Below are 22,114 nucleotides of genomic sequence, written 5' to 3'. Positions count from 1 at the left end.
GCAATCTTGGAATCTTACAAATGTCTGTCCGCCCGGCGCTGGGTAATGTCAGGAATCTTGTCTTGCCTCCTGGTATTAGGCAGACCCGGTTCGGGCTTCATTCCGCACATTCCTGCTCCCGAGGAGCCTCGGGCAGACGCAGTGTCGTGTCTGAGTCGCCAGTGACTGGCGGGGCACGGGCAATATTAGTAGGAATAGCAGGGTAACTTTGGAGACATGTCGCTCTCTCTCGGGTCTGCGGGCACGCAGCACAGTAGTAGTTAAGTACCTGTAGAGCGGTCACTGAATGTCCTAGTAATTAGTCACGTCACGTTCTGAAAGCCGTGAGGAGAGAGGTCAGTCACGCGTGCAGGCTTCACGGTGAAAGTAAGTCCCGAATGACGTCGATAGACTCAGTGGCCTGTTTTCCGGTGAACAGTTCAGTGTTAGTCGTTGTATGTCAGGGCCTACTCATTTCGCGACCGCCCCGGAAGTCAGGCACGGTCGCCTGTGACGGGGGCGGGGCCACGTTCACACCGGAAGAGGAGGCAGGCGGAGTCGTAGCGTCTCGCGGCCCGGGGCTCCTGTGAGCGGTGTAGAGCCCCGGGGCCGCGCCAGCAGGAGGTTGGGCGCCGCGTGCTGAGGTAAGGTAAGTTCTGGAGCGCGATTGGTGCACTTGTGTGTGTGTATGCTCGTGTGTGTGTGTGTATGTATGTGCGCGACGGTGACGGCGGGGGAGGGGGGGCCTCGGTGCACTTGTGTGTGTGCGCGCGTGTGTGTATGAGTCAGGGGTGGTGTCTCTGTATGTATGTATGTGCGTGCGTGCATGGGCGCGTGTGTGTGTGTATGCGCATGCGTGTGTGGTGCTTGCGCTTCCCAGGAGACAGCGCCTGGCCACAGCGCGCGTTCCAGTTACAAATCGCCTGGAAGGATGCGCGTGGCCAGGACTGTCTCCTGGGACTGATACTCGCTGACAAAAGATCTCGGCGGAGACGCGCTTACGCGCGTCTTTTAGCCGAGACCTAAAAACAAATAAAAAATGAACCTTAATACACACAGGATTCGAAAATGATGAGAACACGGAAAAAAGTGAATAGTGAACAATTATGAAATAATGAAAAAACATGAACACAAGAAAACTGTTCCTTGTAGAGATGAATCATTACTTTACATAAGCATCCTCTTTTCAAGGCTCCTTAGAAGCTGAAAGATTTGGGGAATAGCTAGTTACCTTGAAGCATTTGGTTTCTTTTTTTTGTGATAATCCAGGCTCTTCAAGTTTTTCTGTATGAATCATCACAATGAGTCAGCAGTAACTCTGTCCACTTGCAGGGGAGGTTGTAGATGTGTCCCACACACAAACAGTCCACAAACGACAAGGCCAACCCACGTATGTATGGTCTGCTTCTAGACAACACCTGTCTCAGTGAACTGGGCATCCTCCACAGGTAGCAGCTTTCCATAAACACACAGAACCTTCTTGAAGCTACAGGTTCAAGAAGTTAAAGGTCCTTCAACAGGCAATCTCTATAAGCAGCAAAATAATGCAAAAAGTTCTATACAACTAACTTTCCAGCACGGCCAAGCCTACGGAATTTGCAAAAGGTGGGATACTTACTGCTGGGACGGAGGAAGGTCTCTGAATGGCTCTGGAGAGCGGGCGCCCCTCCCTCAAGTCCATCATATCAAGCTCTGTAGATTTTTGACCGCCCCCCCCCCCCGCCACCTCATCACATCCTACAAACAGGAATGTAAGCTGGAGGCATTTATGTGATACGGGCTGAGACGCAATGTGGGGTTCAGTGATCCGTAGAGGCATGTCTTGGGCACCCTCCTTACCGAGTGAGATTCACTACTATAAGCTCGCTCGACTGTAGAAGACTGGCAGTGGTGGCAGTGATAAAGATCCTGATGACAAAGCAGGCCTTTTTGTATCCGTCTATGCCCAGGGTAGTCACCTACTGGAATCAATCGCCTTGCAAAACTGTTCTTCCAGAATTGTACAACTGGCTCCTCTATTCATCCATGTGGGACATAGATGTCGCATGAGTATCTCTTATAGCTGTGCGGGGAGGATTTGTGGAGCTGTAGCCACACTTAAATCAATTTTGTGTTTCCACAATCCAAGTGATATCTCCTGGAAGAGATGCCGACCAGCTTCTTCTGCATTTCTATATTGATCTACCAGACCCTTGCAACTGTGTCAATGCTCCATGCCCAATCCTAGAAGCCAGAAACCAAACATTTCTTGCCTAAAAAATGAAAACATGGCACATAGGTCTGTTCTCCTGTGGTTCCCTGGCGATAACAAGCTTTCCTTGCCATTCCTAGCTGATAGCCTTCACCGCAGTGGCAGTTACCACCTTTCAGCATGACTGACTACCACTGCATGCCTTTTATTCCACGCGGATTTGATCTGCCAGGGCCCCCAGTCACAGTAGCACAAATTAGCAGGCCTCTGCCATTGTCCAGGAAAGTAATTATCCAACTAGAATTATTCAGGGCTGGAAATAGTGTTAAATTACAAAATTGCTCCTATTCTTCTGACCATGTCAGATGGAGTTACTCACAAAATGAATTTAGAATGGCATGGGAACACCAGATGTGTTTAAAAGTTCAGAGGGAGTACATAAATCAAGAACAGACTCAGGCACATTAGCATAGTGTCTACGAAATTAAAAAAATGAGAAAATATACTAAATAGAGAGAATACAAGGAGAAAATGAGCGTGCACGTGTGTTTTACATTTATCCCACATCTGGGCTCCTTCATGGGGTTAGACATTCAGGTGGTCGTAACTGAATGAATTCCTAACAACAGGCGCTGCTTAGTCACATGATCCCTCCAGGCCACTGATTACAAATCTGGGAGAGAATTTGTGGCTTTAGAAAACATCAAGGAGTCAACCGTAACAAGTGGCAAACCCGCAATATCGCAGTCCTTTTCCTATGAATCGCTGGTATTTGCCACTCTCTTGAACCTCATATCTAGCTCTTGCCTATCTTTGTCGCTGGACTATCAGACAGATTCGAATTTACTTTCAATCCAAATGATGATTAGCATTGGAAAGTTGGTATTCAGAAATGCAAAGCAGTGCTATGTGCTAATTTGTGGAACATTGCGGTAGGTGGGCATACCGTGGGTGGTACTTGGGCATTCCCATGCAAGCAAGCATGGATTTCCATGCTAACCCCTAAATTCTAACCTTGGTAGAAAGAGATTTGCACAAAAACATGACACCTTTGCAAGGCAGGTGCAATGTTTGAAAAAAGTTTTTATTTGTTTAAAACTTTTCGAACTTTGCTAGTGTGCTGCACTGTACAGCACGCATACTAATTGAGAAAACTGCTGAAGTTTGAGAAAGCAAAGCATTTAGTACTGCAATGGTAACCTTCCAGTACAAAACCCATGCCTCAGATCACACATGCACAACCTTGCACTATAGTGCAAAAGTGCGTGCATTGGAACTAGGCACCCCATAGTACATCAGCAATAGGGGAGAGAGCCACAGCTCCAAACCTTAGTAGGGAGGGTGCTGCTGTGCTCTCTTCCTCAACGCAGCACAGCTACTTGGATACAGAGCTGCGTTGCACCACAACTAAGTAAATATGTCATTTTCTTTTGCCAGACAAACCACTCTTAATAGTATGGATGACATTTGGCTCCTATACCATGTAGCCCTCATTCCTGGTATAAAATGTGTGTGATGTAAAGTGCTCTGACACCCTACATTGGGATGAATAGCGCTATAAAAGAAATTAAATAAGTTTGAGAGAGAGACTAAGGATAGATTATGGGTGCGGTTGGTGGGCGGTAGTGAGAGAATAAGTGAAGAAGGAAGTAACTGGGGCGGGGCGGGGAGTAGGAGCGTAAACAAAGACTGTTGCATTGGGCACCACCAAGGCTAAACCCGGCCCTCGTTACTGTCATATTGCTGGGCCGTACACTGTAAGGTTAGTTTTATACCTCAAATGTTTTTTATGCACATATTTACAAATTGAGATACAGGGAGATACATTGATTTGCTTGCGAACAGGTCTACAGTGTCACAGTTCAACCTGAGTAAATTATATTATTTTCTCTCGTACTAGGAGAAAGGGCCCATAATTTGCACAATTAACATCTCACTCCACTCTTTAATGACAGAAAAAGGACCTTTCAACCTTGGCAGACTCGATTTTTAATAAGACAAATTAACTTGTATACACATTTTTCAAGTATGTCTTGTATTAGGACTTCTAGGAAGTATGAACACATACATTGGGGTTGTAGGCACATTCCGTACCTCTCGAGGTAAAATATACACAGGTTGTTTACATCTTGCCTGCTTTTCCACCCCACCCTCTCCCCTCGCCTTCTCCATTAAAACGCAAGACCTGCGGAACAGGAGACCACTACGGACCCCTTTCAGTGACAGCAAAGAAAGAGTGTGTCTATGGGACACTCACTACTGAAACCATCCAGTCCTGCCAAGTATCACGCATCACGTGTGACACTAACGCATTTCAGTGAGGTGATCTGCATCACCGCACTGAAATGCATTGTCACACATATATAGCGCCTACTGAGCTGTTAAGCAGGAGCGCCTGTAACCATGAGCTGTACTGAAACTAACGCTGGAGGGAGGAGTGGCAGTGCGCCCTGCACTCTGTTCCCGGGGCGGTCTCGGAGTCTGCAGCTAAGGCTGCTAAGTGTTACAATGTAACATTTATACTAGGATTCACCACCGGCAGCAGCAGGGCATATTTGCTACATTCCTATAACTTCCGTGACTCTGAGCCAGGAGGTCAGGACGAGTTTTGTAGCACACACGTCCTGCTGCCGCCAGCGGCCAGAGTTAAAGTTTCGGCAGGCTTTTACAGCTGTTAATTTAAATGAATACAAATGTTTGCTCTAGCACCGAAGGGAGCCGACTAACCGCACCGGGTGCTGGGGGTTGAGTGAACACCCCGGGGCAGGCCTTGCGCTGGAGTTGTTCAGCACATAAAGTGCTGCATTCTCCCCACGCAGCTGCTGAACATCAGAAGGCAAGGGCAAAGTGAGTGCAGCCTGGAGTGTGAACTCTCTCTTACTTTCCCACGCTTGGCCTCGGCTCTTCGCTGCATTTGCACTGACTAATGGCAGGACCGACCCCGCGACCGGTCTTGGGAGCCCACCCTGAAACAAGACATCTTGAAAATGCTGGGCTCAGATACAGGTAGAGTGGTGACAGTGGAAGTATGGTGTGGGAATACAGCGGCCAGGAGTGATGGTTAGGTGTGGGCCAGGTGTGCGAGTGGTGGCAGGAGGCGACACTTCTAGCGGCTTTACTTTTCAGCGATTCACTCCACACATTGACCACGGCTCAACGTGATTTAAGAGGCATGCGTAAATGAGGAAGGGCTTTGCTGCATAGTGACCAAGTGTGTGTTTCTGTACCCTCCTTTACATTTGCGGTTTATTTCTGAAAACCTCTGGGGGTAATTTAAAACATGTTTCTGAAAGTCTTAAGTTGTCTGCTATGTCGTATGAGAAATTACTGCGCCGGCCTCAGCTTGTGAGGATAATGCAAAATGGTGTTTGACAGCCTGTCTTCTGCTAGTCAGCTGAGACTGTGTGACTCTTAGTCAGCTCAGATGCCTCTGTGTGTAACATGTTCATGTTGGGTCCTCACATATCCTTCCTGTTGGGCCGGGTCCCACGTGGACAGAGAGACCATTTCTGGTGCTTTGCATCAGTTTTAAGATCTTCTTGGGGTTTCTTGTTGCTAAAATGGTGTAAATTCTGATATTTATATGTTTCCCTCTTCTACATTGCTTGATTTTGCTTGCAAGAAAGTGTCACTCATAGTAGTTGAAATGTCACTCATAATTGCACTGAAATTATTTAAATGTCACACATAGCTATCTGAAACTTTGGCAGCTATGACCGTCCCATACCGCAGAAAATGAAGAAGCCCAGTTTTACAACGTGAAACCCTTCTCTTCAGCAGGTCATTGAAGGATCATTTGATCTCAAGGAGTGTTAACCCCTCCTCTGAAGGGCAGAGCTATGAAAAAAGCAGCAGGTACCGTGAAACTGGGACTCTGGCACGCAAGGGCCCTCTGCACTCCAGTTAAGGATGTATGTCAGTACTAACTAAACCAAGGGCAAAGGGGTGACTTTCCCTGCTCGCTTTAGGGCACATGATGACCTCACTGCAGCCTTGCTATGCCCAGCTTGAAGGGGAAGGGGCTCAGCCAGAGGCACGTGCACCTCAGCGTGTAGTACTGCTACTCACAGGTGAAACCAAAACCCGACACAGACACTGGACCACTCACGTCATCAGGGGTGTGACACCAAATACCATGAAGGAAAACCGCTCTCAAGAGCATCCATTGGTGGGCCGAGACGCGGGGGCTCATGTCCACTGGTCAAAGAAAGCTGGTTCCTTTCGAGGGTACAGCACTACTCAGGATCCTCTGGAAAATCTCCTCAGTCTAACAGCAGAAGGAGAACCCCCACTGCCTGCCTACACTTTGAGTTTCAGACTCCACCATAATCTATGTGAATCTGGCTTTTCTCCAAGAAGCCAAGTAGGGTGAAGCTAGTGATGCTACAGAGACTCATTAAAAAGCATACACTAGCCGCACGTTGCTTTTGATGGCATGCTGGGGAGCCGGCAGCTCTGCAGGGCACTGTCGTGCACTACAACATGCTCTTCCCACTAACGCTTCAGTGCCAAGTTGCAGGCAGGTTCATTAATGAAGCCAGTGCTGTTCTGGTCAAGTCCACTCCCAGTGTTTAATTTGTAATAACATTTTTTTTTAAAAAAGCAAACCACTGTGAAGTGGTCTAAAGGTTCTCTTAGGAGTCCACCCGCAGCGTTGCTGAACATCGGGGTTGCTGAATACTCGAACGCTAAGCTGCTTAATTATGATTCCACCTCATGCCTCTTTCTTCCACCTCCCTCCACTTCCTGCTTCTTTATCCAACTCTTGCAGGTTCTGTTTCATCACTGATAGGCCCTTTGCTCCTGTTCCCTATACTCTACATTATTTCATCATTTTTGCCTTTCTCTTGTTCTGGGTCAGAGTCTGATGATGAGAAAGGAATCTTGTTCCACAAAAAGAGTTCGGGTGCACACTGCCTGAAAACACCAGCAGAAATGAAGCACTGAAAACATGCGGAATCATCCTACATGTTCACGTACTGCACGATCAAAAGGATATGCGTTAATGATGGTCCAAACTCAGACATAGACCACGATACGAGCAATATCATAAGCATTTCATGGTAGCTGTGCACAGCACATTGCCCACTGTCACCCACATCTAGCAATGCTGCTGCAGGAGCGGTGGTGTAGAGGTGGAGATGTGGTCTCGAGATAAAGCAGTGGTCTAGAGGTGATGTGGTGGCGAGAGAAAGAGCAGTTTCTAGAGGTGGAGAAGTGGTGGAGGTGGAGATGTGGTCTAGAGAGAGAGAGAGAAGTGGTAGAGGTAGAGATGTGGTCTGGACAGAGAGATGTGGTCAAGGTAACATCTTCCCAACATGGGTACCCACCAATGGCTATGCCACACACGGAATTTAATATTACACACCTATATTCTGCAGCATGTAACTGCAAACTCACCTTTCTAAAACAAGCTTTCACGGCATTGCGTTCTGACAGCCAAGTTACAGAGCCACGGAGTCTGCTAGGAGCTAAAAGGGTTCCGTCATAAAAGATCACAAGACACTATATCTCCCCTTCTGTTAAAAAAAGTACTTTTTTTTTTACAAATCGGCATATATATACAATTACATTTCTTCAAACAACCTTCTTGGCGCTGTAATTATTCAACCTGATCTGGTTACTGGAAGCTGGGAGCTGTCATCTGCACTGTCAGAGATTTTCAAAGATGGTGAAGAAGTAACAGCAGTCACTGAGTTTCCAAGTTCAGTCTTTCTTTCACCATCTAAATTAGAAGACCGATGGATCAAAAGTCCAAAGTGAGAAGAGTCTCTGGTAACAGACTTTCCAGGACGCTGGACAGTCATCATATGTCCCTTAATTGACATAACATGGAAAGGTGCAGCATCATATGGAGCATCAGACTTTCTCCTTTGCAGTTGTCGGGCAAACACCAGATCTCCTGTCTTAAACTCAATGTCATTGTATGTTGCCTCTTGTCAGCATAGGCTTTCATATCTTTTTCTTAATAACCAAGTCCTTCATCCGAGTTGCATTTTCACTTCCTTCTCTTTTGTTGGTCCATTGACGTTACTTGGTTGTCATTGCTCTCCCGAACATCAAAGTTGCAGAACTTTCACCTGTGGTCGAGTCAGGTGCTGAACGATAGGCTCATAGGTTGGAATTCTAAATAGTTTTTAAACTGAGCCTCTCCAGATTTGCACGCTGTACTGCTTTCTTTAGCGTACTCATAAAACTGGCACCGAGTCAGTTGGCTTGAAGCCAAAAAGATGTACTCTTCTGATGCTTTATGTGCAGATGCTCCAGGAAATCCTTAAATTCTCGACTGTTGAACGGCGGGGCCATAATCAGACTTCAAAATGTCTGGAACGCCCCACATTGCAAAGATGCTGTCAAGTCTCTCAATGACTCGCTCGTGAGTTGTGGATGAGAGAGCCTCAAATAATGGAGAACGTGAGTACTTCTGTACAATTACCATCAGATGATGTCCATTATCGAGTGGACCAAAGAAATCGATGGCTATTCTCTCCCATGCATGCTTTGGGAGTTCTGACATGGTAAGAGTATGTTGAGTGATGTTTGTAGAAAGGCAGATACATAGATGACAGGCCTTGAGTTCCATTTCAACTGTCTCATCTAAATATGGAAACCAAACTTGATCTCAGAGAGCTCTCTTGGTGGCAACAATGCCACAATGTCCTTGGTAAGCCACTTTAATTATTTTCTGTCTCAAACTCTCCAGAATTAGGATTCGCGACCCTCACAGTATAACTCCTTCCTGAATTATGGACAGTTAATCTTTAACGTTTATGTACTTTTGGTACTCACCATCATTAGTGAGGGGTCGAGTATGCTTGTTCCTCACTGATGTGTAATTAATTATATCTTTCAACTTCAACATGTCACTATCATGGGTCTTGGCAGTGATGATCTGGGCTAACAATATGGCAACTGGTGTATTTGATATTACAATAAAATGAATGTAGGCTTCAGCCATCTTGGATGGAGTACCTTGACCTTGTATAGGCAGTCAGCAGAGTTTTGATCCTTCCCTGGATGATGCAAAATGGTATAATCATACTCTTGTAGTCAGAGTCCCCACCATTCACTGCAAGACGGCATCGTGGCGTTTGGATTGCCAAAGACAGTCAATAAAGCTTGATGATCCGTTACCAGCGTAAAAGGCTTTCCATACAGGAATACATGGAAATGTTCAAAAGCCCATACCATGGCCAAACTTTCTTTCTTGGATTGAGAGTAAACGCATTCTGTCTGGGACAAACTTCCACTGGCATATGCAACAATATGCCTTCAAGCATGGGGGTGTCTGCTGTTTTGTGCCAGGATAGTGTCTAACTCGACTGGGCAAGTGTCAACAATCTCTGTAAGATGTTTTGGATTGAAATAGGCAATTTCAGTAGTAATTTCAATGACTTCTTCAATTTTCTTGAAACTTCTCTCATATTCTTGTGACCACCTGAATGAAACATTTTTCTTTGTTAACTTTCGTAAGGGAGCTCTTATGGCAGCCAAGTCTTGTATGTATCTCAACAGTAACTGCCCATACCAAGAAATTAACGTATCATAGAAACATCTTGTGGGGTATCAGCATTTGACATGGCTTGTACTTTGGCAGGATCAGGTGTCATACCCCATCTGAAAAGATATGGCCAAAGAATTCTAACTTTGTCTTGTGGAACTCACACTTGTCTGCATTTCAAAGTCAGTTAGTAAATGACATACTTGGGTGAGAACTTTAGCCTGCTCCTTCTGTGTAGCTCTGAACATCAACGTCATTGCTATAATTGAAGGCATTAACAACTGGCATTTTGACATACTGAATGACATATGGGAAACCTATTGCACAGTGAGCACAGGGCTCACACTGTGCATACTGGTCACACTTGGGGGGTGTTGCAATGAGAAGAACATTAAGGTGATCAATGGAATGCTTCAACTAATGTAAGCCACCGGTAATTATTTAGTGCCATAGTCCAGTCTGTCCCTTTACTGCCCGCTTTTTCACTTTAGACAGAGAACAGCCATATCTAAATCCATCCTGGTCCTGGCCCAATACGTACAGTCCATTCTGAACTGCCAGACCAGGTCCCCTCCAAATGGAAACGCAATCAGTGACTAACAAGGCTACGACCCGTCTGGGGGATTGTGCTTCTATTCCGAAGGGGTCTGGACTGGCAGTTCAGTCTTGACTGCTCGTACTGGAGCAGGACTAAGGCCGATTGGAACATGATTAGAGTCTATCTGTGTTGGTTTGCTGGGGAAAAAAGTAGTATGCTGGAATGCAGCCCAAGTAATTACCAGAGCCTGAAATTATGTCATGCATTCATTCTATCACCATCTTGTTTGTTGTAATAGATGCTCTAAGTGTGATGGGTATGTCTATGCTTACTGTGCCACAGAATTCAGGATGTACCTCACTCTGAGGTCTAAGTCAGCTGAAAGCAGCCTGGGGCTGCTCGTGTTTCTGCCTGGAGTGGAATGGGTCTGACAGTTTTGGCTGAAGTATTCCTAATGAAGCAGAAATAAGTTTGATTTCCTTATGGTTGGTCACTCCCCAGAGAGGCACAGTGGGTGAAAACAATGGACTGCAATCTGGCGAGAGCAATCGCTAGTGGATGAGATCAATTCGACATTCTTTCTCTCTCCTTGTTTTTTGCAGTACATGCCTCAGCACCCACGCGCTGTTAGAGACACGGGTGCAGAGGCAAGGACACGCTCAGGAGGTGCACTGACAGTGCACCAACTTAGGTGCGCCCCTGATGGGAGCCGTCTGGCAGGGGAAAGGGGTTCCTATGGACCCCCCCCCTCCCCAGACATCCCCTTGTAGGCCCACCTGCAAGAGGATCTCTAATCCCCTTTAAAAGTGCAGGAGGGTTGCCACCTGCACAGTGGAAAACACTAAGCGGCTGTAAAGCAGCGGCTCCTTTTTTCACAGTAATGCGCTGCCGTGGAGGCAGTGCGAGTTCGCGGCTTCCCTGGGTGCACCGCATTCATGGTAATAAGGCGCATTTTCATTTTTGCGCTCGGTGCACCTTTTTAAAGGTGTGCCTGGCGAAAACAATGAAAATGCACATTTACAGTAATATGGCACCTGTTTGGACTTGGCCCAGCTTCCCACAGTATAGAGAATGTGAAAACACAGAAGCTAAGGTGAGTTTTTAAAGCGGCAAAATATTAATATTATTGATCTCATATAGTGTGAGATTACCTGAGCATGTCCTGGCACTTAGATAAGATGACTCACTTTGCAACACAAAACAAGAAATCATGAAAAAGAAAGGACTATTAGAAATCTAAATACATTAAAAAACTAAAAGATGGGTTTTTAGAGAACTATGAAATTTAAAAAGATTAGTTTTCAAACATAACTCATTCAGTAGTTTATTCCACATCTGTTCTATATAATAACCGAAAAAGCACGTCCTCTCAGTATTGTCCTCCAGTGTTGAGGTACAGTATTCAAACAGGCGGAGGCCGAGCGCAACAGTCTAGGCATGGTGTGCTTGTAAAACATGTCAGAGATGTAATTGGTTTGAGATGCTGGATAAATAGCCCTGTGGCACATGCAAAAAGCCTTAAACCTGCATTTTTTCCGAACTGGGAGTCAGTAACTGCATCAAGACACTATCAAATTTCCACATACCAAATACCAGTCTGGCAGCCATGTCTGAATCAACTGCAGTCACTGCATTAGATGAGCAGGGAGACCAACATACAGTGCATTGCAATAGTCTAACCTACTGAGAATCGAGGCTAGTATTAACAGCTGCCTGGAGTATTGAAGAATACATTTTAGATTTTTTTTTAATTCTATCATTGTTAAAAAGTGGCTATTAGCTTCTTAATGTGTGGTTCAAAGAAAAGTTTATTATCAAATAAAACACCCAGATTGCAGGAACAAGTTGCCAGTTTAAGGCACTCGCCCAATGTCTGGGGCCACCACATGGGGCCAATCGGAGGGACTTCCAAACATCAGCACCTATGTTTTTTATGAGTTTAACTGCAGGAGGTTCTGTGCTCATCCAGCAAGCATGCGCCAGGCAGCTCTTAAATTGATCTTGAAGTTGTATGAGATTGCCCTCCAGGCTGTCATCAGCTTAGCCATAAAACTGGAACCCAAAAGAGGCAATCGGATCTGCCAATGGTGCAACATATATTTTAGAAAGAATAGGACCGAAGGCAGATCCCTGAGGGACCCCACAGGGTATATCTTTAAATTCTGAACAGAGTGAAGCCATCTGAACAGCCTGTGCTCTATTTTTCGAAAAGAATTCAAACCATTGTAGAGGGTTGTTCCACAAACCAATACTGCATAATCATTCTAGATGGACCCATGTGAGACTGTGTCAAAGGCTGCTGACAGATCAAGGAGGATAAGAGCTCCCTCCATCCAAGATCACGCTAAATAAGGGTCTGAAACTGTACTGATATTTCTTGTAGACTCAATGTTCCTCACTATATGGAACTAGCTGTGTATTTACCCTACTCTCTAAGATTTTAGTTACAAAAAGGAAGAAGGGAAATAGGGCAGCAGTTGGAAGAGGTACTAGGATCTAAATATACTTTTTAAAGGGTGGGATGACTAAAGCAGTTTTACAGAAGGAGGGAACAATACCACTGAGAAGGGAGATATGATAAAATTGTTGTTATTAGTGAGTAAATGTGGTGGATAATCCTTTAAAACGTTTGATAGGACAAGTATCAAGGGAGGATCCAGAAGTAATAGCCAAACGTGTGGATGCTACACTCTTGTCCGTCATAGGTCTAAAATATGACCAAGAAGTAGAATTGGGATAATAAAAGACCTGCCATGGGTGTACCAGAATTAGAACTATGCTGTGATCACTTAGGGAAGTCAGGGAGACTTTGTTGGGAAGATGCATAGATGGTGAGATGACAAAAAGTGGCTTAGCTAGAAACTGTTTGCAGAGGTACTGGAGACTCACAATCTGACAGCAGCCATGGGCCTTGGTGCCATGCCAACTAACATTACCGAATAAAGCCAATACATATCAGCATGCACACATGTATTACCAACAAGAGAGGACACAAAAAGGGACGAACACCAAAGTGCAACACCTCGTTCCCACAGTGTCTAAAGATGCCAGGGTTGGGTGACCGCTAAGACCAGGGCAACCTGGAGAAATGAGGCCTAGAGGTAGGTTACAAGCAGAGAGCCATTATGGATCTCTGGCATATTTGGGGGTTTCTAATAATAATAAGAAGGGTATTGGCTGCCGTAGGAGAGGAGCAGGATGGCCTCCTTGTGGTTGGACAGCAGATTCACGAGCTGGAGACCTCAAATGAAGACAGTGAACAATTTTAACGAGACAAATAAACAGGGACTTACCACAGTGTAACTCTCACCATGCCAGGCAACAAAGGCTTTTTCACACATGAGAGAACTCTCAATTAAACATGCTACCAAACATTAGCACCTGCTATTAAATGAAGGACAGGACCAAAAGGAGATTTAAAAGCATAGAGGCTTGATCTAGGAAGGTGGTGGCTCGAAATTGAAATAGAGACGGTAATTTAGGGAATATGTCTATGGGATGACAGAGGTTACTAATGTTGTCATAATGAGGATGTTTGCAAACAAGTATTCAAATATGTGGTGTAGTGGATCTGATGTGGTGGGTGTGTTGGACTGAATGCTAGTTGCTACTCAGTACACTAAGGCTGAAACTGGGGTTCACCTTTCTGAAAAGAGCCAGGCAGTGTACATAATCCTTCTCGATGAGAGGGGAGTTCTCTAATGCCCGGCACAGTCCGGGGTACCTGCACAATGTTTATGGTCATACAGATATTCACCACTGGTGATCCAGGGACTGCAACACTCTTGCACTCCAGTTGGATAACAAATTTGACTCTGATAGGAGCAAGGGTCGCAAGGATAAGTAGCCTAGCCCTACAGTGGGTGGTAGAGAGTATTGGATATCACATGCTATTTGTCTCAAGTTATCACACTATGGGCCTGATTACGATGTCGGGCGGACCGCATTCGACCAACCATCGGTTGCGGTCCGCCCGACATCTGACATTGCGAGCCGCCTGTTTCATTATGATGCGGCGGGCAGAGGCATCAGGCGAAGCGACTGTCCCCGGCGCTTCTGATGGGCTCATGGAGCCCATTGGTGTGTCGGAACCCACGATAATCCCGAAATGACGGCAGAGTCAGGTTTGGCTCCGCCATCTGGATTATGATGGCACTTTCCGACAGCCATTCCATGTCAGCCTTACTGACATGAAAAGGCTATTGGAAAGTGTCTTTGGGGGTCCCCTGGACCTCCGCAATAGGGGGCCCCCTAAACATCCCTTCACAGTGAGGCACATACCATGAGGTTTGCTATGGCAACTTGTGCAGCGGACCTTTTCAGCCAGCCACACAAGCTGCCCTAGCAAATTGGATGTTTCCGATTGCCCTATGGGCAGTCACATCATAATTGTGTGGTCGGAACCACCAACCTTTGGTCGGGCGGCTGAAACGTTCTATTAGAGTTTTTTTTTTTTAAATAACCAATACTTCATTCACCCATAGGAAAGTAGGGCAGTGAAAATGATTAACAACAAAAATAAAGAGACTATTCTAGAATCTTCTGCAGGTGAACATCAACATGAAACAAAAATAAAGCATGTATACAGTAAGGAACAAATAAATAAATCACTTATGACCCACTGACTGGTGTTAAGCCCAGGAGAAACCGTGTGGCTGTCCTTAATTATCTCAGCATCTCTAGTCTTATATAGTGCCTGTGAGGCTAATAAGAAGCGGCCCAGTTAAAAAGAAACAAACACACTTTTCCAGCTTTTACCTGGCGAAGTCGCTAAGTGAAATACTCCTGAGCAAGGTTTTTTCTACGCTGGTTGCAATCCTGAGGGGCTAGTAACTCATCTTGGCTTCAGTCAAAGGGGCAGAGGTGCCAGGCAGTTTGCTACAATGTTTAGAACTTGCTACGAAAGTGTGCCCGAGTGTGGGTAAAATTCGGGGTGGATGCACCATTTGGATGGAGTTCTAGCCCAGCACAGGCTGGAGACATGTGGCTGAAAGTCAGCACAATTGTTGCGCACCTACATTGGATTGACAGATGGTTGGGTGGAAATAAACCAGGGCAATCCAGAAAAAGCATGAATAGAAGGCAGGTTGGCACAGATTTCCCAGCCATATAAGGAATTTTTCAAGCAGCTTTTAAATCAGGAAGACTAAACTAGAATGGGTGTATTACATGCATCCTTGTGAGTAATGAAGTGTGTATGTTTATGATGATTTTCCTTAAGATGCTAAAAAGTACAGTGTATTCATAGTTAAAATGTGTAATAAAGTCTTGTCAAGCGAATAGGTGTAAAACAATCTAAAACAGATTTTAATGATAAAGAAGAATTGAATATCTCCAATGGGCATTGATCAGTGGTCTCTATGAACCTCTCACCTCCCAGGTGCCTTCACATGACTGTTTCTTCAGCCGCAGGGCCCAGTTCTCTGGGCTGGCCTCCGCGCAGTGGTCCATGGACAGGATGACAGGTCGGGTCAGCAGGACTCCTGGTGGGCCGCAGCTAACTATCGGGCTCAGGAGGGTCTGGCAGCCAGCTAGGGGTAACCTCAAATATAGAAACAAAGAGAAGTGGGACAGAAAGGAGTGAGCAGAACTGTACTTAAAGCCAAGAAGGAATGTACAGTTAAATTCAAAGTACAAAAGAGCTCTAATGGTGTAGGTAGAATAGAGACCCTCTGTTTTCTTATTACAGGGGCAGACCAAAACTCACATCAGAGCAAAGAAGAAATAACAAATGCCTTGCAAATCACAAGCACTAATGAGTTCAAAAGCCAAAAAGTAACAGAAAGCAAATACCAAATGCCAAAAGAAAGAGCGCAGACTCAATACTGTTCAAATCCAATAACTGACAGAGCGCAAATGTCAAATATCTGATAAGAAGCACAGTGGAGAGCAGAACTCAATATCAATCACAAAGAAAAGACCCGGCCTTTCCAAACGTGTAAGTTGAGCAAAGACAATACTATATGGAGAGTAAATAACTTATGAAGGCAAATAGGATATATCAAATAGTGAGTAAATGGGCCACACACAACAAAGTATAAAGATCCAAAAGGTAACTAAGCAGGATTGAAATAACTAAATACATTGAAGAATCAATGCCCTATAAAAGGTAAAAGAGTTAGCACACATCACCCAAATGAAGACCAAAGACAAGTTACTTCACTGAGTGCAATGATTCAGTAACAAGTAGCAAGTAAATACTCAATACTAAACAGAGCAGCTAATACAATGAACAATGAAAAGGAAATGCCCCACCTAAACATGCACATCCACAATGTCCTACAGAGAGCAAAACCCCAAACCAATTGGTCAAAGTAGAGCAACAGTCAAATAGCCTAAGGAGACTAAAACCCTATACCAAATAAAGAGTGAAAAACAATTGGTGAATGGAAAGCAATCACAAACACACAACGAAGAGCACAGATCTAATACCACTAAAGGTAAATGTCCAATCCTACAGAAAAGCAAAGATTGAATACTCAAACACGGCAAAGTTCTTTAGCCACTAGATGTAAACCAGGCAAACGAAGATAAGCACTGAACATTGGATGATTGTTACAACTGTGAACAATTAGAGGCATAATGCTCAATAAAGAGTAAAGTCCCAATACCCAGTGGACCAGAAGAGACCCAATACCATGTAGTATGGAAATGAAAAAAAGACCAATACCAGTACAGAGTACAATCCCACTGCCTACACAACAGATACTCAGCACCGATTTGAGAACAAAGAACTATTCATCCCTGGAAAGCAAATGTGTGAGGAAACACCCACTACTGAACATATGGTTCATGACCAAATCGTAGCTAAGGACTCAATACTATAGGTAAATAATGCCCAATCGAAAGCACTATTCCTGTATACAAAAAGATAGAAAAAACTAGTCCTTAATGGAAAGCGTAAAGTAAAGATTTAACAAGCAATGAAGAGTAAACACTCCAAACCCAAGTAACAACCAATGTCCAGTGGAAAGAAAAAGCCCAACAAAATACCTAGCCACTAATTGGTCAACTCAAAGAAAGAGCGAGGAAGAAATATGAAACTTAGGGTAAAACCCACATTGATAGCATAAGCACAATATCAAGCAAAGAATAAAGCCCTAATAACCATATGATGCAATCACACTATTTAAGCAACCATATAGGACTCATGCTTTCATTGTGGCCAAAATGCAACTTCGGATAAGGAAGTTAAAGCCATCTCTCAACTATGTATAAGTAATTTACGATTAAATAAACTTTCTAAGAAGGAAAAAGTGTATGAGAAACAAACTTAATTCAGTACCTAAGAATGAAGGTAAATAGTTAGTGTTTAATGAACTCTGCAAGTGATTACTGAATATAAAATCAATATTATATAGACTGAGAGACATTTCTTTATTTCTCAGTCTTCACCGCCCCCCCTTACCTGCACACGAATAAAAAGCTAAACCCGTGGAAGTGTAGACATCCAATGCACAATGAAATGCAAAGATATCAAATACCAAATGGAGAATAAATACCCAAACACTGAAAGGAAACCGGAGGAGCACACAAAGGAGCAAAAATTACACCACAGAGGGTAAAGACATAAATTATAAAGCAAAGCAGAAACACAACATGCACTGAATAGCAAATACCCAAAACACAACAAAGGCCAAAGCCCAATGCCAAAAGCAGAACAAAAGTTCAATAACTAATAAAAGCATTGATTCAAAGACGAATCAAAAGCAAAGACTGAATATCGACTTAGAAGCAAAGACACGGGGCCAAATGATGAACACGAACTCCCCACACATAACACGCAAAGACTCAATATGCGGAGGCGAACAATGACCGAAATGGAATTCCAAAGGAAGGGAGTGGCATGGAATGGAGGGAGACCACCTTGTTTAAGCCAGGAGAGGAGGTGCAGAACACGGGAGGGAGAATTTTCACGTGAAAGGCGGAATTTGGTTGGCTAAGGGCAGGAGGGGCAATGAGTTAAACTAAAAAGTAAACATAAGATGGCTGCAGTGAAACAATGAGAAAGGGGCAAGGACAGAAAGCAGAGGAGCGGGTGGGAATGCAGAGGAAGAGGATGTAGACCAGCATGAAGGAACAAGAAGAGAGATCGCGAAAAGGTGTGGAGGGAGGAAACAAGGACATGAAAGGGAGAATGCAACTTTGAAATATAAGCGCAGAGAAATGCTTCCCCGATTTGTGTGGGGGCGGTAACACTCAGCTCTGAATGGCCCACCCTCCTGGATACCCCACCGTGTAGGCGAAGTAAATAGTTGTAACACAAGTGGACAATAAGGAGTTGAGGCCAAGAGGCAGACAGAAAAAGCACAGAAATGCCATCGAGCCAAGGAAGAGGAGGTAAGCCGTCATTCATTGTGGTGCAACTGATTGACACGTTTGACCTATAAAGAAATTTAATTAACGTGTAAAGGCAATTTAACTTCATGCTGGCTGATGCTGGTGTAATAAACTCTGAACTGCTCTGATTAGGGGAAGCCTCGCGAGAGAGCGGGGGTGGGGTTTGAAAATAAATTAAAAAAAAGAGTTTTAGAAAGATGGACAGAGAGGGTGCAGAAAATGGAAGGAAGGATGAAAGTGGAAGAGACCTGGGGGAAGCAAGAGGCAGAAAGGAAACAGAAAGAGAGAAGTGAAGCAGAGAGGAGGTAAAGGTGGATGGGTGAGAAAGAGAGCGATAGAGAGAGGGGTGGAGAGAAGCAGAGAGGGAACGGCTCATGCATAGTTGGACAACTACAGAATGAAGAGAGAATGAAGGAGGTGGTGAAACAGAGAGAACGAGAGGGAGAAGCATGGAGGGTGACGCAGACAGATGCATGGGCAAATGGACATTTAGAGACTAAGGTATATAGAGAAATAAAGCTATACAAAGACATGTATAGATATATGTATCTATAGAGAGTGAAAGAAAGATTGAGAGTTGGAGAGGAGGGGACAACGAATGAGAGAGATGAGGGACAATGAGCAAGTTGATCGCTTAAAAATGAGGGGTATGTTAAGAGGTAAGAAAAGCATGAGAGAAGCAAGGAGGAGTCGAGGGAAAGAAGAAACTTGGGCATGGAGAAATAGGAATTGTTTAGGAACAGAGATAGAATCATGGACAGACAGATGATAATAGGGAGAAAGAGAGGTAGAGAAGTAATTCTAATAACCATTGTATCATCATCAACCATGAGATATAGAATGGTTGCTCGGTAAATATATGATCAATCAATCAATCAAAGACATTTGTACAGCACGCAGCTGCCTCGGCTGAAGCGTCCCGGCGCTCAAAGCAGGCTGAAGAATAGACTCAACCAATACAATCTAAGGCTGATTGAAGAACCACGTTTTAAAATCTTTCCTGAAGCCCTGTTCAGACTCGGCCATGCGAACATGAATGGCCGTCTGTACCGAAAACGACCTACCACCTCGTCGGACCTTGGGATGCAGAAGAGATGCAGAAGTTCAGATCTCAGGGCTCTCTCCTGATGGTATGATCTAGAAGTATATACCTGAAAATTGTGAAGGTGGTTGACCCTGGTCTAAAACTTCATAACAGAAACAAGGAAGGAAGTCAGGAAGCATACAAAGTCGGGCCACCATGTAAATTGTCCAGTCAGTCACCACCAGCAATGAGATGCACAAACTTTACGTGATCTGAGGTATGCAGTGCGCTACCTCGGAAGCAAGCAGGCGTGTAACTCTGGACGTTATAAGTCCCGCCTGCCACGTTCCATTACAGCCAGTAGATATTGCATATCATGCCACCAGAGAGCATCTATTCTCCAACCAGGATCAGGAAGAGGAATGAACTAGGGACCTCATTACACATTTACTAGATTTTGGTTTGGAGATACCAAAGGTTCAAATTCTCCTATTGCAGCCACTTTCTCCATACCAAAATCCTGAAAATATGAGATTATCTGGATTTTGGATATGATAACCTCAGGCTCTGGACCTGAAATGACTGGGTCTGAAGACAGCAGCTTACTTGTTATGGCCCAGTGTAGTATCCACCCTTCCCCCAGAGTTCAGTATCTGGAACTCCTAATGAGGGTCTATATTTCTACCGAGGGGGCAGTCACCTTCAAGACAGCCTGGATTATTGTTCACTAGTCGGTTCAAAGTCAGACGGATCTACTAAAATATGAACGCTGGGAACTGCCAGGAAAATAGGAAGAAAAAGAGCTGTACAGCAATATACACTTTAAGGAGGTCAACATATTTAAAACAAAATAGTTTCATTATTCCAAAGTAAGGAAGTGAGGTGTGGCATGTTGCACTTTATGAGTTTGCAGTAATTGAAATACATTTAATTTTTCAAGGTAAATACAGAATGGTTTTTCAAAATGGTACCTATAGAATTTATTAAAATGTTTTATGGAATGATTGTACAATGTTGTATTCCCGATAATGGTATTTCTTGACTTGACAAAAACAAATACCTGCGCAGTTTTCCAATCAAGTGTAATCCTCAGGAGAGGCCTATGAGCAAACCTCAAAAGTAGGGCAGAAATACATCAGGATCTCCTCCAGCTAATGGAACACATGAAAAGAAACCGCTAAGGACAGTCACAAGCTTGACTCTGATGGCAAATCTGATGATATTGAATCGAAGATATTGTTTAATCAAAAAACCTAAGACCCAAATAACCAGACTTAGAAAGATGACTATTAAGGTAACCAAAAAAGATTCCCTGCACTGAGTAAAAGAATCCCCGGAGAACGCTAAAGTAGTAGAAAGCAAGGAAGTTCTTCTGTCCGTAGTATCGACAGTATCACCAATATCGAATGCCGCTAAATGAGAGTTAGACGATTGAGATTCAGAATTTTATGCGGTCTTGATTATTCTCATTGGAGAGGTAGAGTCTTGCTCTTTGTGCACAAGGTTCCAGGTTACTCCTCGGAACAGTATGCAGATTGTTAACCCAGTTGTCAGTCAATGTAGAAAAACAGCCTGCTGAAAGCAAAACGAGTGACGGTTTGATAAAGCAAGAAATAGATGTCGCATCATGTTAGTGAGGCTATCAATTTTACTTGATAGTACACAGAGGGTATATTAAAACAAATGTTGGGGTACAACTTTCATGCTTTGTGGTGTACCGCCGGGTTTGGTCTTAGCACCTGCCCTGTTCTACATGTATTCCAAGCCTCTCCGTGTGATCCTTGAAATGATAGGCGCATCCATTTTAATAAAAAAATATACATCTATCAGTTGGGAAAGAATAATCAGATGCCTAAAAATATGGACTACAACGCTAAGGATGCGTTAGGAAATAACTACTACTCTCCCATGGGCTTGAGGTAACTGGCGTTAGCAGTCAAGTACGGAGGGAGCATGTACTATAGACAGTGAAATCCTCTCACGCCCCCTACTGGTGAGTAACAGTTACCTTTAGGGAGAGATTTTCTCTTGCGTCAAACTCTGCTAATGTTCTCTACAGATAAAGAGAGTAGGGGTGATGATGGCACAAAGAGATGGAATGCATGGGACCCAATATGTTGCTTTGATTTGACGAATGGGCTGAACCCTAAAGGTAGTACGAAACAGCATTGAGGATGATGTGTAAAACGTTGCTGTATCAGGGTATGTTGTTGGTATGTCAGCTACCAGAGAGTGTTGTTGAGGTACCCACCAGTAGAATAGGTGAAGCAGTGATCAGCTCATCTGCTCTTGCGATGGATTAATTCCCCAGGGCAACCTGCTCTCTGAAACCCTTGTCTCCTACTACTAACACAGTCATGTACTCACAGCCCACCAGGGGAATGCGCATACCTCACATCTTCCTGCTTGTGCAGCGTTAGATAGATTTCATAAATCTTCCCACGTGGAATGGCATCAGGGGGAATGACAAGGCTGATCCCTTCAAGAGAAAAACACAAACAGTACTTAGAAGCAAAACTCACAAATAAAAAAGGGCAAAAT

General features: G+C 44.3%; 1 protein-coding gene across 1 annotated transcript in view; it reads right to left on the bottom strand.

Moving 5' to 3' along the window:
- The window catches only part of UNC5A (unc-5 netrin receptor A), a 909,459-nt gene that overhangs the window by 152,944 nt on the left and 734,401 nt on the right, over nt 1-22,114 (bottom strand). Inside the window, exons 10-11 of the mRNA XM_086931766.1 lie at nt 21,965-22,052; nt 15,583-15,751 (exon numbers count right to left, since the gene is read on the bottom strand). Coding sequence (XP_086787892.1) covers nt 15,583-15,751; nt 21,965-22,052 — 257 coding nt within the window. The remainder of the gene's footprint in view (nt 1-15,582; nt 15,752-21,964; nt 22,053-22,114) is intronic.

This window comes from Lissotriton vulgaris, chromosome 7, assembly GCF_964263255.1.
Source record: "Lissotriton vulgaris chromosome 7, aLisVul1.2, whole genome shotgun sequence".
Classification (NCBI taxonomy): domain Eukaryota; kingdom Metazoa; phylum Chordata; class Amphibia; order Caudata; family Salamandridae; genus Lissotriton; species Lissotriton vulgaris.
This window is presented reverse-complemented; position numbering and strand designations above follow the sequence as displayed.